We start from the raw sequence: 18,177 nt of genomic DNA, 5'->3' as shown, positions 1-18,177 counted from the left end.
CAAAACTTTTTAATTCTGCGCATACATCGGTCAGCTAAGATTCTGTTTTAATAAATTATAAAATAATAAATGCTCGGAAATTCGTGGAACATAGTCCAGGAATGGTAGGGCCTATGTTAATTTTATTCAGTGATGTTTGTTACAATGTATGTCTGCAGACGTAAGATACTGGTTCATGCATTTTTAAAACTTAATCCAGTAATCTAGAACACTACTTTAACTACTGTATAAGAAACATTTGGCTTTCTTGTCACGCAATTTATATTTCGTTAGTTTCAGAGAGAGGAAATACAAATAAACTGTACTTATCACTCTATCCTGTATCAGTTGATGTAATTACACGGTGTATTTCATAACTATGTTTATTTGAGTCATTATTTCCCTTAATCCAAAATATTGGTTAATCCAAAATGGGTCAGGTCCCAGTCATGTCAGACACTCGGGACTCCACTGTATATTGTCTTCCTGTAATCAATTAGCCTTAAAACCTACAGACTCTTGGGCTCGATTAGTGCCTTTCTGGAAGTTCTTTTTCATTTGAAATATGTAGGAGTGTGCGTAAATGTGTATCCTTGTATGCGATTGTGTGAGTGTGACTGTGTATACATGCCTGTGTGTGTACTTGAAGTCAAAGTCACATACTGGAAATTACATGTCAAAGTGGCTTTGAGAATCACTGCTAGTCAAAGTTAGCTAATACATATTTTAAAAATCTTTTTTCTCATTAAACAAGGAAGAAACTAGAACTAATAATAGTCCCAATTATCTTTCCAAAATTGTTAAATTCTGTAATTTAGTTTACTGGTTGCGCGGTTGACGTCTTCGGGTCAAAACTTTTACTCTCTTCGACCGAAATGATATTCCACAATTTATTGATCCTTCACTGGAAGAGATAAATCAATGTTTGATGCTTCTAAAAAAAATGACATTTTTGTGTGTTAAATAAATAACATGCAAGAGTACTTCACGGTTACCTCACGGTCATTTCTCGGCCATCTCCACAGCTTCTCAGCTGTACAGCCACGTCAGGCAGGGACGGCATCGGCCAGTGGCAGAGCACGAGCTTCAACTACCAAGCTGGATCACTTCAGGTCTCAGCATCTATCAAGACGTACAACATGCCAGACTTGCCTCTGGTGATCTTTTCTCAGGTAAACTCACGTAACATTAATCTTAAGTCACATAGCAAAGTTTAACATAGCAAAGTTTAACATAACAAAGTTTAACATAACAAAGTTTAACATAACAAAGTTTAACATAACAATCTATAATATAAAGCACAAAATAAGGGGTATTTATGTATGTATGTCCCGATTACAAATCAAAACCGTTTGACCAATCTTGATAAAGCTTCGCATATATGTTCCTTATGTCATGGTGGAAACCGTAGTGTGCGTTTAATGTCCATCCCGCAACAGGAATGCCCTAAAAAATAGAAAAAAAAACCATAAATATATCTCTATTAAAGAACGAAACTTTTTAACAAATCGGGTAAACCCGTTTTCATAGTATTTTATGTTTCATATGAATACATCGGCTGAACGGGTAAACCCACTTTAAATTACTTTTATTTTTGTAACAAAATTTTTAAAAAAGCATGTGAAGGGAACATTCTCCATATTTGAAATAGATCTAAATTCAATCCAGTAGATTAGTAATACCCAAACTAAGTTCCACAAGCCGCGTGTCATAACCGGCAAGTATTTAAATAACAGAACTGTTAAACGTCCTGTATTTGAATCGTCATAAAACTGGCAGTATGTTAACCTTTGTATCTCTAACACTAGGTTTGAGGTGCACATCTTCATAAAACTGGCAGTATGTTAACACTGTATCTCTAACACTAGGTTTGAGGTGCACATCTTTATAAAACTGGCAGTATGTTAACACTGTATCTCTAACACTAGGTTTGAGGTGCACATCTTTATAAAACTGGCAGTATGTTAACACTGTATCTCTAACACTAGGTTTGAGGTGCACATCTTTATAAAAGACTTGAAAATAATTTTGTTGGTGGATGTAAAGACACAAAAGACAAAGAAAGACGTTTTAATCCCGTCAGGCTCCAGCTTATAGTGCTGACTTAACTCTCTAAATTTTTATCCAGACATACACAGGCTCAGCCAATCGAGCAGCAGGCAGTGACAGTGACCACGTGATCAGCAGTTTTCCCAGCTTCAAAACATTTCCAGGAAGTCCAACAGATCTTGGATATTTAGCCTATGGAGGCTATCACTCTGGATACAGTGGATTAAGCATGGGAAGGCAAGTTAATACATTCGTGGATAACTTTAGAGGTCGAGAAAGGAATCCATTTCTTAGTTTCAGTTTTAGTTTGTTTTTTTCTTTGCGATATTCTTCAAACATTATTTACTTTCTTGTAATATCCAAAATATCCAAGCTTAAAGAGACAGTTTGCTATGTTGATTGTGGTGATGTATGTGGTGATGTATGTGGTGATGTATGTGGTGATGTATCACCTATTCGTAAAGTTCTAATCTGCTCTTGGTAGAAATAAGGGCAGATAAAAACGTTAAAAGTGATAAGTGTATGTTTTTTTGCAACTTATAATTGTTCTCATTGGCAAGAGTTTCTAAAAGGGGAAAAGTTAGCAGGAAAGAGAAAACTCCTACAAGGGTCGAGGACATACATTTGAGCGCCCCCCCCCCCCTTCAAGCCCTTGCCAATGACAGGCGCAGACGTCGAGAAGAGCTCTTAGGTAGACCACTGCGGACAACAGCTCTGTATGCATCACTACGACAAAGTATAAAGGTCGCAGCTGGGTCTGCATAGTCACATGAAATAGGCCTACTGCGCTTGTCCTTAATATTGGAACTTGAATACAGTTCCTTTTTAATGTGTCATTACTGTTATAACGGGAACAATATGGATGAAGATATAAACTACATACACACAGAGAAAAAAAGACACACACACACACAACCAGTGCTTGATGACCTGGGCTCCCGTGTATTCATGACATCCTGATTAAAAGCGGACTAAAGACATTTTAAATCCCTCTGTTCTAGCCTAAGAAAGCCTTAAAGAGTATGTGTATCAGATGAAACGAGATCGAATCCTTATAAAATCTGCTAACATACGGAATAACTTGTTGGCAAGGCAACGCCTCATCTAAACTGTTGCGACATCTAGAAAACATCATTTAAAAAGCATCAAAAATTACACTCACAACATTACCACATTTAAAGGAGCTTTTTGAACAAAGTGCCTAAGAAATATCGAAAAAATCTTGGAAGACAACGGCCACCCGCTCCATCAGAACTACGTCAGGTCGTCGCGAAGTGGGTGACTGCTGTCAATCAAAACAAGAACGGAGCGGTACAAAAACTCGTTCGTACCTCACTCGGTCAGACTCTATCACCGCCACTCATTGATCAGGGAACATGAAATGCACCAAGATGCCTGTGTGTAGTCGCTGAATGAACTCTTTATGTTGTGTCTGTTGTATTTATGTGAATGTTTCTGTTGTGTTGTCTTTATATGAGAAAAGAGTCCTTGTAATCACAACAAATCGTTAGAAGGATCAATAAAGCAGTCTTAGTCTTAGTCTTAAAAGGCTGAACACGAAAACGGTTTAACTTCCTTACATTGCGGATTAAAACTGTTTATTATTTTGATATTTTGCTTGATTTTTTTTATAACTTTGGTTTCTATATTAGAATTTTTTTTTTTTAATTTAAAGATGGCAGTCTAGTGCATCATTTGCTACAGGAAAACAAGGGGGACCACTCGTTATTTTCGACAATTCTAGTAACGCTTTGGTTATTTCCCCTATGTCCCAGTTTATGGCCGCCTCCAACCAACTTTCACTTGTTCGTCAGGAGTTAAACTACGGAATTATGGGCCTTGTTGACAGCGTGCCAGCCAATTACAGCGTTGATTTCATTGTGTACTACAGCAACAGGGGCATCAACCAGGTAATTTGTATATCTATACTTTTTTTTTCTCATAGATGTAATATTGAAATAATTAGTCTCAATGTGAGGAAAGGTTCATGTCTATGTTTAGGGATTTTGAATCGCTGTGATACTTTCCTTATGCTATTAACAATCCTCAGGCAATGGCAAGCTGGGGCAAATTTTTACTGTCACTGTATCAGAAGAATTCATTCCGTAGACAGTTTGATACAACATTAAGCTACATGGGCTATTGGACTGATAATGGTGAGTTCTTATATATATATTTTTTTTTTAATAACAATTATTTATTAACTTTTAAAGATTGTTTCAAATAATTAAAATGAAACAAAAGCAAGGCGGATTTGAAGGTGTTAATCACGCTTTAAGAGTTGTTACATTTTCTTATAAGAGTTTCTTTGAATGCGCGGTGGCTGAGGGTTAAAGCGTTTGTTTTTTAACCGGGTTCGAATCATGGTAAAGACTGGACTTTTTAATTTCGGCATCTTTAGGGCTTTGAGTTAACCCAGCTTTAATGGGTACCTAACCACGAGACATATCTATTGTATGAAGACCCACCAATAGTGACTGAAATAAAAAAAAAAAAGAACAGACTACGTTGGGCAGGTCACCTTGAAAGAATGTCAGATAACAGGAGCAAAAATTGTATACAGGCAAAAACCAAAAAGCAGGCGATCCAAAAGCAGACCTCGAATGCGATGGATTGATAATGTGGAGGCAGACCTGCAACAGTTTGGGGTTAGGGCGTGGAGATGAAAAGCCCAGGAGAGATCTGAATGGAATGATGTGTTGAAGCAGGCCAGAGCCCTCCATGGGCTGTAGCACCACTGAGATGGATAGATGGATGAAACATTTTGGGGGGAAAAGTAAAGTTAACTGTGGGCAACAGAATTAAATGGCTTTTACATCATCTGCCCAATAGACCACATGAAAATTCTACTCCTTATAGAAATTATTAGTTACTAAAACTTGTAAACCTTTTTATCTTGTCTGTGATTGTAGGTGCCTATTATTATTATAACCCGGAGAAAGGCAAGAACTACGAGACTACAATACTGGATGTTATGAATTATGTCAACAGTGAGAATATTCCTTTTCAGTAAGTTCACACCTTTACAATTAGCTTTCATCTTTGTAATAAGAATAGATCGGTTTTGTTTGTTTTTTAAATTATCGATTGTTTACTGTTTCATCTTCTAGTTAGTTTTGATCTTTTCAAGTGCGTAATGGATTCCATAGTGGAGATTTTCACGATAAATTAAAGCTGGCGATGAACGCTAATCGTGCAAAGTGCTGAGAGTCTTCTTCACGTTCCAGCTCTTGCATCGTTTTAGGAACCCTAACAAAAAATGCGGTTCTGGAGACCGCAGGCAGGGGGGACTGTGGTAAGATCGCAGCTCTCCGGCAAGCTCTCCATCCACCTGACAGCCAATTGCGATGGCTCTCCATCCCTTTGGATCTGGTCAGTACGGAAGAGTGACGATTGTTGACGTGTGGGAAACCTAGCATTCGCAAATTTATCCCCCAAGCTTTCCCCAGAAATGGAGAGATCACTCCTTCTCAAGTTTCAAAGGGAAAAAATCTCTCCAGAACTAAATGCCACAGACATGGTCGGCCATCAACTCCTGTTTAGTTTATTTAGTATATTACAATAATAGCTTATCCTAGCAACTGTACTTAAGTGAACGCATTGCTGGTTAAGCTGCTACTTTCAAGAAGTTCATTGATTTTAAGGTGCAAAATATTGTCTAAAATTTGTCTATTTAGGGAGGGGAGGTGCACATGTGGTGTAATGCACACATTTAAAAATAATTTCCTTCTCGATAATAAAGATTATTTTCATTATTATTGTTATAAGTCTAATACAATAATAAAATAAGTAAAAATCCAATTAAAGTAACTCTAGGTGAAGAAACCTAAATTTGTAAAATATAAAAAGGTTACAATGGCTATAGGTAAAAGGCCAAAGAAAAGTATGTCGATCACAATACCAATAAATAAAATAATAAGTAATAAAGTAAAAACAGTATATAACATCATTCAGTGAATGTGTCTATGTGTTTATATTTCTGTCTTTATGTTTTGTGCTTATGTGTCTGTCTTTGTATCTGCCGTAGTGTCTATGTCATTTTATAAGGAATCCCTGTTTCGGCGTTTTTTGTTGTTGTTGTTGTTGTTTTTTTGTATTTATCAGATATACTCAGTACGACTCCTGGTGGTATGACAAAGGTCACGTAGGTGGTGCGTTGACATGGACTCCTACAGCAGACGCCATACCTGACGGATTCGGGTTGGTACAAAATGCATCAGCTAGCATGAGTTGACAAGAATAATTAAAAACATTTCTTGTAAACGACATATTTCTGTTATACAGAGAGTTATTTGAAATATATCTTTGAAAAAGTATCATTGGAACGGATTATATTCTATTTTTTATTTTTTTCTAATTTTTATTTTGTTTTTATAATTGTTATTTTGCTATTGATATGTTCACAGACAATATTTGCTCATTTAATGTAAACACACATTTCTTCTTGCAGTTACTTAGCTAACAAGACCAAGGTACCGTTTTCCTGCCATAACCGTTTTTGGTGAGTAGTTTCTCTGAAACAAAAATGTAATATTTTGTTTACAAAGCTTATATCAACTCGTTCTGTCTGCCTGGTAAAAGTGTGTACACGTCCCCCCCAAAAAAAAATTATTCTCAGATCAAACTGAAACTTCGCACAATTAATCATTGGCATAGACAAGATATTAATCAATAAAATAAAAAAAATTCAAAGATAGGGCTAAATGTGTTGGGTTTATTCCCCTTAAATAATTGTTACCGCTATTTCTCCCTCATTCTCCGATTAAGTTGATACTTTAAATAATTATGTATTGTATGTAACAAAACATGAATCTATAAAAACAAATATCCATTTAGTCGATTAATTATTGGTAATTAATTATTTTGTTTAATATTGAATACAGGAAATAACTTGTACATTACTGATAGAGATATTTTTAAGGACGGAGTTATTCCCCTTTAAATAAGCTTTTTTTAAAAACAAAATTGCTTGTTAAAATTCTTCAATTAAGAAGTAAGTATAACATTTTTACTAGAGCGAAACGATCTCTGGCCAGAATAGACTTATGTATATATAAAGTATAATATATAGGTATCTGAAGTGAACATTTTAAAGCGATTGTTTAATTAAAATCTTGAAGACAATCTATATCACAATGGAACAAAAATTAATAATTCATACAAGTCAACTGTTTATTTTACAAGTAAAATATGAACAATTAGAAAAAAATCAAAGCTTTTATGGAATGAAACGGCATCAATTATTTTGAATAAATTGTGTAATTAATTTGTAACACATCTCGACTCTCAAAAATAAATGTGAGCGATTGGAAACAGTTTTATTGATTGTTTTGTAGCGCAACTTTCAATCTTATAGTTTGAAGTACGACTTCAAAGTTAAAACTATTGAACGCCTGCGCCTTTACAACAAATGTCTTACAAATCTGAGGGTGAACATTGGAAATGAGCCGAACACATAATAACATTAATTATTGTTTTTTGTTTTTTTTTTAGGGGCGTAATATACTTAACGTATTAGTGTTATTTTAGCTGGATACATTTTGTTTGGAGTGTTGGTCTGTGTTAAATGACGTTATAATCCTCTCTTCTATGTTCAAACCCAGGGACAACCAAACAGCGTATGCCCAATACAATGGTGGAAAGTATTTGTTTGTATCTGACCAGGGCAGTGGACTGGCTGTACCTGATGATGACGTAAGTAGACAGAGAACCGCGTGACCCCAGTGGTAGATATTTGTGGTATACAGTCGATTCAAAATCTACTTAGAATGAGCTTCAATGAAAACATTTAGATTGCATTTCAACATTGACCATTAGTCCCCGGTTTTATTACATCTATTTTCAGTGTTTAATCTAAAGTCTATCATTTTGATTGTTTCTAACAGTGTAGAATTTTAGATCCAAAACGGCTGCGCCGAAACGTTGCGTTCCCAAATAAAGGCCTATTATTCACCGCTGTTTATCAAAAAAGACAAAGTACTGTACATTACAATTGTAGTCAAACTGAATTTACATTTGTTTGGACCAATAAAATTATCTTATCTTATTTATGTTAGGTCTACGTTATTGTTCCCGTCCACTGATCATGTTATTTTGTGTCTTACTGTTTTATATTTCAGCAATTCTGGATTGATCTGTTTAATATGACACAACGTTGGGGTCCTTTTATAATGTATGAACAGGTAAGTGAACCAATTATTACTCTGGTTTTAGAATTATTAAATCAGTTCAAGTCAAGCATAGAATTGAAACATTTAAAAACATGAACTTGACAGGACTGGCTGCAAAAAGAAACGGACGAGAACAAAATCATCCTCACTGACCTGGATATCGGGCGGAAGTGGTTGGTGGGTATGGGCAGAGGAGCGGAGACTTTTGGAGAAATTTCCATTCAATATTGTTCAGCGTACAGCAAACATATCTTACAGTCTCTGGAGATACCGACAGTCACTCAGGTTAGTTACCAATAGTCACTCAGGTTAGTCAGTCACTCAGGATAGTTACCAATAATCACTAAGGTTAGTTTCCAATAGTCAATCAGGTAAGTTACAGTCTTACTGAAGTTAGTCAGATTAAATGTACAAGTTTTGAGACACCATTAAGGATTCATGATTTTTCTCTGACGTTTTCATTAATGTAGGCCACCTCCACACTCCCGCTCCGCAACTTAAAATACATCCTTACAAACATTGGTTTTGTTTCACTACGGGTCTGAGACCATTAGAGCTACTTCATTACTTCTCAATTATTTCCTTCTTGGTTGCTTCATCATTATGTCAAAACAAACGAAGCGTCTACTATCAAAGCATCAGATTTCTTAGTAGAATTCAAACGCATACAGAGTTAATAAATATGTTGTGAAATTCTTGGACATATGTAGTCTCGGATAGTCTTGGTGTAAAAGCAATGTTTTGTCTATAACAGTAATGAAAGCAAGTACTATTTGAGTATTGAACATATACTGACATGTTTATCAATGTACATTATATTTACCTAACAAACCTCCCTCTCTGTTGTCTCAGGTATATAGAATCAAATTAAAATAATTGTTGTCATACTTAGAAATGTAGCGGAAGAAAAAACAACGTACACTGATACTTTATTACAAAACAGCTTTAGGACTTAAAACAAACAACTTTGGTTTCTGAAATGTTTTGTTCCAGACTCGAGTAAGCCATGACTACAACCCAGGTCTTCGTCAATGGGACATAGGCGTCACCTCCATGTTTGTTGACGCCGTAGGCTTGGCTCCATACAAAGACACTTTCTGGACAACTCAGAAACAACCCGGAAGTCCGTATAAAAGTAAGTAATGTCAGCACTATCCGTGACATGGGCGGCACATGAAGAGAAAAGATGCAATAATCAGTGGCGTCACAATAGGTTGGGGGTAAGGCAATAGGGCATAGTCTTATTTTATTATAAATTAAAAATAAATCCCCAAATATTTCATAACCATGGCGGAACTTAACACTTTCAAGATGACGGAAATGAGGTCAGTTCTACAAATTCTTTCGTTAGAAACATTGTTCCTTTATTCGTGAAAGCCGGTGTTCTAGAATCTATTTTTGTTTCCTCAAAGTAAATGTAACATAAAGGAAAATACAGAAAAGGTAAAGCAAACACTGGGCCCATCTTTGAAGAAGTCTTGCATTACTTATTCGCCTACCCTACCCCATAGCTAGATAGCTATAGATCAATCACTGTTACTCCAACTTTTTCGGCCTAGGCACCTCTGAAACTTTCGTGTGCCGTGGGCTACTGGAGTCCAAAGGAGCCGAAATCGTTTGACCTTTTTATGCACTACAGACATAAGCTTCAAGTGTTTGGATAGCACGGCGACACGGGTTAGAAATAGCCCACTGGTCGTAGTTTGGGCATTGCTGCTCTAGTCTACGATTTAAAAATGCCACACCTCCATTGTTACTAGCTTTATTATCAAGGCAACCAGGGGAGTAGCTAGGAATTTCCCATCATTAGGGAGCCCGGAGGAACTTAACCCATGTGGGGGCCCCTGCAATTTTCGTAATATTTAATATTTAATGTAAAAAAAACACTCATTTGGGGGCCCGGGGGGATTTTCCAATTCTCCCCCCTAATCTCCCCATCCTAGCTTAGCCACTGAAGGCAATTCTTTTAAAAGGTTCCGAATCTAAAGAGATTGTATTGGCTAGAAAACAATAACTTGGGTAAGAGAGGGGGTGAAGAGGTACATGAGGTACATGAATGTTGTCTGACTCTCTTATTAAAAAAAAATATCAGCTAATAAGATACATAGGATCCAAACATTTTCCCCTGTTAATGTTCTCTTATTTCCTCTAGACTAAAACATACCAGAAGTTCTCCTAATCTCAGCAGAAGTTCTCCTAATCTCAGCAGACGTTCTCCTAATCTCAGCAGACGTTCTCCTAATCTTACCAGAAGTTTTCCTAATATCAGCAGAAGTTCTCCTAATCTCAGCAGAAGTTCTCCTAATCTCAGCAGACGTTCTCCTAATCTCAGCAGACGTTCTCCTAATCTCAGCAGACGTTCTCCTAATCTCAGCAGACGTTCTCGTAATCTCAGCAGACGTTCTCCTAATCTTACCCGAAGTTTTCCTAATCTCTGTGTTAATCAAGTATGTATTTTTTTAGTCTTCTTTTGATAGATATTTGTTGTTGTTTCTTCCCTAAGCTATGACTGAGCCTCAGCCCGAGTTACACAGTGTCCTGGCAACTTTGAGCACAGGTCCAGTAGGACCAGGAGATGGCATTGGATTCATTAACCTTACGGTACTGATGAGGTCAGTATGGATAAGCTTAGCATGCTCTAAATATTTGGATAAAAAAAAAGTCAAAATAAAATGATTCGGCCTACACAAAGCATAAACCACAATTTGTAATACAGATAATGGGAGGATCGGCACTAGTGACCCTAGTAATGGATGTTACTCAAGCTAGGATGTAGTAATTCAGTATGTTTTTTGGAGTCTCCGTTGAGGTGGCCTCGCTCTTGTCTCGCTATGAAGAAGTCAATATCTCTGAACGGTTTTGTCTAGTTTGAAACAGCTGCTTGTAGCTTGAGAGTGAAAGATTTGTTTTTTGGGAGAATTTCCATGTGGCAGGAATCAACTCCTTAATGAGCTATAGAACTGTATAAACACTTCCATGTCCCCCGAATACAAAGGAACATTCTTAAAATTTTATACACATTTATTTAAAAAATCGGAATTAAAAATACATCTTCTAAACTCTATATACAAAGTTAAAATATTGCTTCAAAAAAGGAATAAGACTCACAATAATTTCATTGTGCTTGCCAGATGCTGTGACTCTAGTGGCCAAATACTTCAGCCCAGTAAACCAGCTACTGCTATTGATGACCAAATAAAAAAGGTACAACTTATTTTGGCATTCAATTTAAATATGCATTGTTGTAAGAATGGTGATACTTAGTACCGTACCGTAAACCAAACGCCAGCTGTCTCATTCATCAATTATTTATTAATTGACGTCACCCTGCTAGTTTATCTGTGGATATCACATTTACTAAGTCTGTGTTTTCTGACATTCCAAGTAGCAGTGTCCATAACAAGTACAAGTGATGTAGTGTTTGGCGCTTCCGCAGTGTCTAATGCAAATAAACCAAATGGAGGTAACACTCAACGTAATACGTCATCCAATAACACTGGCGAAAGGCTGAACAATCTATAAAAGTTAGTCGACGCTGATACTGAATGTCGAACAAGTTGAATAGCAATGAAGGGAACCATCGAATGTCAGCTAACTCTCTACGTTCATTAAATTCTACCTATCTCTACGTTGTCCTGGAAGTAGTCTGTTTACGTCGGCTGGTATTTCGTTCTATCTCTAAAACCTAGTCTTTACTAGTCACGTCATTGTCACTAAGTCAAAACTTCCCCTATTACCGAAACAAATAATTCATTCCTAATCGTGCCATAACATTTGAAACTCTTTACTGTTGCTCGTTTAACTGAGGGGACAGCAAGCGGAGACAACCGGCTTTGTGTCATCAAACTTTTTAATTCAGTAACTTTTATCAATCACAACTTTGAATCTAGCCATATACTGTAAGGGGTAAAGTATTATATAGCCTGCATTTTGAGAGAATGTTTTGAAAACTTTATTATACATTATAAAACATAGTTTTGTACGGGAAAAAATAAACAACCACATTTTATTTTCAACAGTCCCAATGTGTGCTTACAATGTATCTTTGAAATATTGCATTTCAGAATAATATTCTATGGTAACATCATAAGTATGTGATTTCACGAGAACAATGGTATCCTTATCTAGGGGGCGGGGTATAACTCTTTATCTCTCGCATTAAAATGACACTGGATATTAAGAGACATCTTTATGTTCATGAGATCATGAAAAGCAATGTCATTGATAGTCTGGTAAAAAGTTCTTTTTACAATTTGTCTGCATCTTGAGTTCTCTTGTCACCCTGATGCTGTCATCAAAGTGTTTATCTAGCTCTCTGCACTTTGTTGAACAAAACACTGGACGGCAAGTGTATGCTTACGAATGCCGCAGATCTGATGTTTTACAAAGCTTATGTCAATTCACCCTGTCCGTCTGTCTGTCTGATAAAAAGTTTGTACACGTTATTTCTCCGACACCCAATCTCGGATCAAGCTAAAATTTTGCACAATTATTTTTTCTACCTGACAAAACAACGATCAATTTTTAAAACAAATAACCAATTAACTATTGGTAATGAATTATTTTGTTTGGTATCTCGAACAAGGGAAAGAAATTGTACTTCACTGAAGTGGTGGTATAAGTCCCCTTTATAGGTTTATGCTTAAAAGTAAATCGGTAACAAACAATAGATTATAATACAATCTTCTATTTTTCATAGATACCTCGCTAGTAGGGTGGTCAGTATATCGGCTTGAGACATGAATTCATATTTAGGTCGTTCCACTCTTTCTTTTTTTTTTTTATAAATGCTTTTTTAAAAAGCGAATACGGTAGAAATTCAACCAGATTTCATTCTTTCTTTCTCCCCACTCCTCTCTGGCCTTTTCCCCACTCCTCTCTAGCCTTTTCCCCACTCCTCTCTGGCCTTTTCCCCACTCCTCTCTGGCCTTTTCCCCACTCCTCTCTGGCCTTTTCCCCACTCCTCTCTGGCCTTTTCCCCACTCCTCTCTGGCCTTTTCCCCACTCCTCTCTGGCCTTTTCCCCACTCCTCTCTGGCCTTTTCCCCACTCCTCTCTAGCCTTTTCCCCACTCCTCTCTGGCCTTTTCCCCACTCCTCTCTGGACTTTTCCCCACTCCTCTCTGGCCTTTTCCCCACTCCTCTCTGGCCTTTTCCCCACTCCTCTCTGGCCTTTTCCCCACTCCTCTCTGGCCTTTTCCCCACTCCTCTCTGGCCTTTTCCCCACTCCTCTCTGGCCTTTTCCCCACTCCTCTCTGGCCTTTTCCCCACTCCTCTCTGGCCTTTTCCCCACTCCTCTCTGGCCTTTTCCCCACTCCTCTCTGGCCTTTTCCCCACTCCTCTCTGGCCTTTTCCCCACTCCTCTCTGGCCTTTTCCCCACTCCTCTCTGGCCTTTTCCCCACTCCTCTCTGGCCTTTTCCCCACTCCTCTCTGGCCTTTTCCCCACTCCTCTCTGGCCTTTTCCCCACTCCTCTCTGGCCTTTTCCCCACTCCTCTCTGGCCTTTTCCCCACTCCTCTCTGGCCTTTTCCCCACTCCTCTCTGGCCTTTTCCCCACTCCTCTCTGGCCTTTTCCCCACTCCTCTCTGGCCTTTTCCCCACTCCTCTCTAGCCTTTTCCCCACTCCTCTCTGGCCTTTTCCCCACTCCTCTCTGGCCTTTTCCCCACTCCTCTGGCCTTTTCCCCACTCCTCTCTGGCCTTTTCCCCACTCCTCTCTGGCCTTTTCCCCACTCCTCTCTGGCCTTTTCCCCACTCCTCTCTGGCCTTTTCCCCACTCCTCTCTGGCCTTTTCCCCACTCCTCTCTGGCCTTTTCCCCACTCCTCTCTGGCCTTTTCCCCACTCCTCTCTAGCCTTTTCCCCACTCCTCTCTGGCCTTTTCCCCACTCCTCTCTGGCCTTTTCCCCACTCCTCTCTGGCCTTTTCCCCACTCCTCTCTGGCCTTTTCCCCACTCCTCTCTGGCCTTTTCCCCACTCCTCTCTGGCCTTTTCCCCACTCCTCTCTGGCCTTTTCCCCACTCCTCTCTGGCCTTTTCCCCACTCCTCTCTGGCCTTTTCCCCACTCCTCTCTAGCCTTTTCCCCACTCCTCTCTGGCCTTTTCCCCACTCCTCTCTGGCCTTTTCCCCACTCCTCTCTGGCCTTTTCCCCACTCCTCTCTGGCCTTTTCCCCACTCCTCTCTGGCCTTTTCCCCACTCCTCTCTGGCCTTTTCCCCACTCCTCTCTGGCCTTTTCCCTACTCCTCTCTGGCCTTTTCCCCACTCCTCTCTGGCCTTTTCCCCACTCCTCTCTGGACTTTTCCCCACTCCTCTCTGGCCTTTTCCCCACTCCTCTCTGGCCTTTTCCCCAACTTGTCCAGTAAAGAGATTGGGTCACAGCGCAGAGAGAAAGCTACAAGCATGAAAAAACGATAAATTAAAAAAATGGTAAAACTATTTCTAATCGTATAGATGTATTGTTGTTGGATCCATGGGCGTAGCAGCGGGGGAAACCCCCCCCCCCCCGAAATGAAAAGGGGGGGGTCGGAGTTTAGTGACTGATCTTTTGCTTTAATTTTGTTTATTTTAGGTGAATTTTAATACTAAACCATCACTTGCCCTAGCACAGCCAAAGAGTTTTGAGTTTGAAACCCCCTACCATGGGGTTTTAAGTTTGAAAACCCCTACCAGGGGTTTTGAGTTTAAAACCCCCTGCCAGGGTGTTTTGAGTTTGAAAACCCCTACCATGGGGTTTTGAGTTTAAACCCCCTACCAGAGAGTTTTGAGTTTGAAACCCCCTACCAGGGGGTTTTGAGTTTGAAAACCCCTACCGGTACCAGGGGTTTTGAGTTTAAAAAAACCCTGCCAGGGGGTTTTGAGTTTAAACCCCCCTACCAGAGAGTTTTGAGTTTGAAACCCCCTACCAGGGGGTTTTGAATTTGAAAACCCCTACCGGGGGGTTTTAAGTTTAAAACCCCCCTACCAGAGAGTTTTGAGTATAAAACCCCCTACCAGGGGTTTTGAGTTTTAAAAACCCTGCCATGGGGTTTTGAGTTTAAACCCCCCTACCAGAGAGTTTTAAGTTTAAAACCCCCCTACCAGAGAGTTTTGAGTATAAAACCCCCTACCAGGGGTTTTGAGTTTTAAAAACCCTGCCATGGGGTTTTGAGTTTAAACCCCCCTACCAGAGAGTTTTAAGTTTAAAACCCCCTACCAGGGGTTTTGAGTTAAAAAAACCCTGCCAGGGGGTTTTTAGTTTAAACCCCCTACCAGAGAGTTTTGAGTTTGAAACCCCCTACCAGGGGGTTTTGAGTTTGAAAACCCCTACCGGGGGGTTTTAAGTTTAAAAGTCCCCTACCAGAGAGTTTTGAGTTTAAAACCCCCTACCAGGGGTTTTGCATTTAAATCCCCCTTTTCTATAAAACAAAAAAAAAATGCAAACGACATTCCCCAAATTCCAAGAGCACATCTAAGGAAGATTTTGATTTTAAACCCCTCTCCAAATTTACGATAAACCCCTCCTCAATATAAAAACGCAAATTACACTCAAAATTGTATGAGCGTAGCCAAAGGGGTTTTGAATTTAAACCTCTCTTCAACTGCGTTTGAAGCTAAAAATACCTCTTCAATATAAAAAAAAAGCAAATTACACACTCAAAATACTATGAGCATAGCCAAAGGGTTTTTTATTTTAAACCCCCCGCCAGCGGGGTTTGAAGCTAAAAAATAAATCTTCAAAATAAAAAAACAAAACAAATTTCGCAATCAAAATGCTATGAGCGTAGCCAAGCCTATTGGGTGTTTTGAATTTAAATTTCCCTTCAGAAGGGTTTGATGTAAAAAAAAAATACCTCTTCAATATTAAAAAAAAGCAAATTTCACACTAAAATTCTTTGAGCGTAGCCAAGCCAATGGGGGGTTTTGAGTTTCAAACATTCTCCTTCAGATGGCTTTTTTTAAAATTTAAAACCCCTCAAGATAGTTTTGAGTTTAAAATCCCCTACAGAGCGTTTTAATGTTGAAAGCCTCTCTCTTCAATATTATTTCTAAAGCAAACTACAGTCACCAAATTCTAAGACCGTAGCTAAATGTGGTTTTGAATTAAAAAAAAACAACAACTCCAGATATATTTTAGTTTAAAACCCCCCAACAGATGATTTTGACGATAAAACTTCCCTTTTCTATATAACATCTAAAGCAAAATAGTCACCTAATTCCAAGAGCGTAGTCAAGAGAAGGTACGCATGTTTACCAGTGGCTGGGCTCCATTAATAAAGTGGCAATTAATAGTCCTCTGCCGAAATTGAAAAGCACTAAATGTGGCTCTACAGAGATGGCTAAGACGGATTTTAGGAGTCAGTTATAGAGATCGGGTCTAAATCAAGGAAACCCTATGCCGAAGTGGGAGTCGACCCCTTAGTAAGGTTGTGACAGAGCGTCGCATTAGGTTTGCGGGACATGGTCTCCGACAAATTGAATTAGGCATAATAAGAGTTGCGACGACATCCTAGTACAACTTAGCGCCACATGGAGGTCCTTAGAGCAGGTGGGAAGAGGCTTCAGACATTGCCAGTGACAGATTTTTGTGGAAACAGCTTGCCAGCAAATGCGCTGAACGGCGCGGGAGTCATTAGGTTTTTGAATTTAAAACTTTTGAATAGGAAAATAATGCACTGTAGGTACCTCAGAATATGCATTTAGTTGGCTTTCAATACCAGAAATAGTGCTTGGCGGCGGGGCTCTCATCGCTCCCCCAGACCCCTTGCTGGTAAGGGCGAGGAGTTTACAATATTTTTCACTAACTCCAGGAAGAACCTATTCAAGGGCACAATATACGTCTTCCAAAAGAATGAAGGGTCAGAATGTAATAGAGATTAATTATGTACACACACACACATCCATCCATACAAATATATATATATATATATATATATATATATATATATATATATATATATATATATATATATATATATATATATATATATATATATATATATATATATGTTTGGCCCCCGAAAAAAAATCCTGGCTACGCCCATGGTTGGATCTATTACACATTTAATGACAAGACTGATCCAAATGAATTGACACCATTAAACTTCTTATAAGCTTTAATGGTTCTTTTTAAAATTAATTATGTTTTTTCTTATTTTGGAGATCTGGATGGTCTAAATGGTTTGCTTGGCACTACCTTGCTGCTAGGTGATATCGGAGGATCCATTGATTCGTTATAATTATAATAATAATAAGGCTTGTCTTCGAGTCCAAAGATTAGTGAGGAATGCAGTATTTCCCGTGGCTGCGCAGCCCCAGCCGTGACCTACATGTTTTGCCATATCCAAGGCAAGCATAACCATTGTCCACCGGTGGTCGATTAAGATTTTCCTTTCGCCGTCTACGTCTGTCCTCGTTATAACAAATCTAGCAATGGTCGAAAATGAATGTGTGCTGTTTAGTTCTTTTTTTATATATGTAATATGTTATTTGCATTCATTATTTTATTCCTTAGCCTCACATTTGTATTTAGAACTGTATCTAGTAGGTCTAGAGTACGTATAAGGTTTTTACATTTTCTTTAACATTTTGTTATTGTTTTTATTATTTTACAATGTATTATGTTCACATTCAAAATGATATGAATAATTTTAAAGTCTCATCTGACATCAATTTGCATTTCGCTATTTTGTTATAAATAGTTTAGAAATATAATTCGATAGCGATAAACATTCAAATGTTGTAAAGTTAGATTACGAACATATTTAAAACATATATTCTCATAGTCAATAAAACTGGTTTTTTGATCAAGCCTGTTCCTGCATTTTCACCTATGGCCCCAATTCATTTTGACCCATGGGCAATGAACCTTTATCTTATATAATACAGACGTTACTTCAAAAAAGAAGATGATTACGTCCTACGCGTCATGCATTTAGTCATGCATATTAACCAATGACTTAAATTCTGCCAAGTCACTGGTTTTCCTGGCTAGCTCAGGCAACCCAT

General features: G+C 38.4%; 1 protein-coding gene across 1 annotated transcript in view; it reads left to right on the top strand.

The window, feature by feature from the left end:
• Positions 1-18,177, top strand: part of LOC106054416 (uncharacterized) — a 28,609-nt gene that overhangs the window by 3,178 nt on the left and 7,254 nt on the right. Inside the window, exons 3-15 of the mRNA XM_056043074.1 lie at positions 1,005-1,151; positions 2,108-2,265; positions 3,704-3,938; positions 4,079-4,184; positions 4,941-5,037; positions 6,133-6,228; positions 6,479-6,529; positions 7,632-7,722; positions 8,148-8,210; positions 8,304-8,483; positions 9,192-9,333; positions 10,702-10,810; positions 11,330-11,402. Of these exons, the coding sequence (XP_055899049.1) occupies positions 1,005-1,151; positions 2,108-2,265; positions 3,704-3,938; positions 4,079-4,184; positions 4,941-5,037; positions 6,133-6,228; positions 6,479-6,529; positions 7,632-7,722; positions 8,148-8,210; positions 8,304-8,483; positions 9,192-9,333; positions 10,702-10,810; positions 11,330-11,402 (1,548 nt within the window). The remainder of the gene's footprint in view (positions 1-1,004; positions 1,152-2,107; positions 2,266-3,703; positions 3,939-4,078; positions 4,185-4,940; positions 5,038-6,132; positions 6,229-6,478; positions 6,530-7,631; positions 7,723-8,147; positions 8,211-8,303; positions 8,484-9,191; positions 9,334-10,701; positions 10,811-11,329; positions 11,403-18,177) is intronic.

This window comes from Biomphalaria glabrata, chromosome 10 (genome assembly GCF_947242115.1).
Source record: "Biomphalaria glabrata chromosome 10, xgBioGlab47.1, whole genome shotgun sequence".
In the NCBI taxonomy this organism is placed as follows: Eukaryota; Metazoa; Mollusca; class Gastropoda; family Planorbidae; genus Biomphalaria; species Biomphalaria glabrata.
The sequence above is the reverse complement of the archived record's forward strand: the minus strand, read 5'-3'. Positions and strand labels throughout refer to the sequence as shown.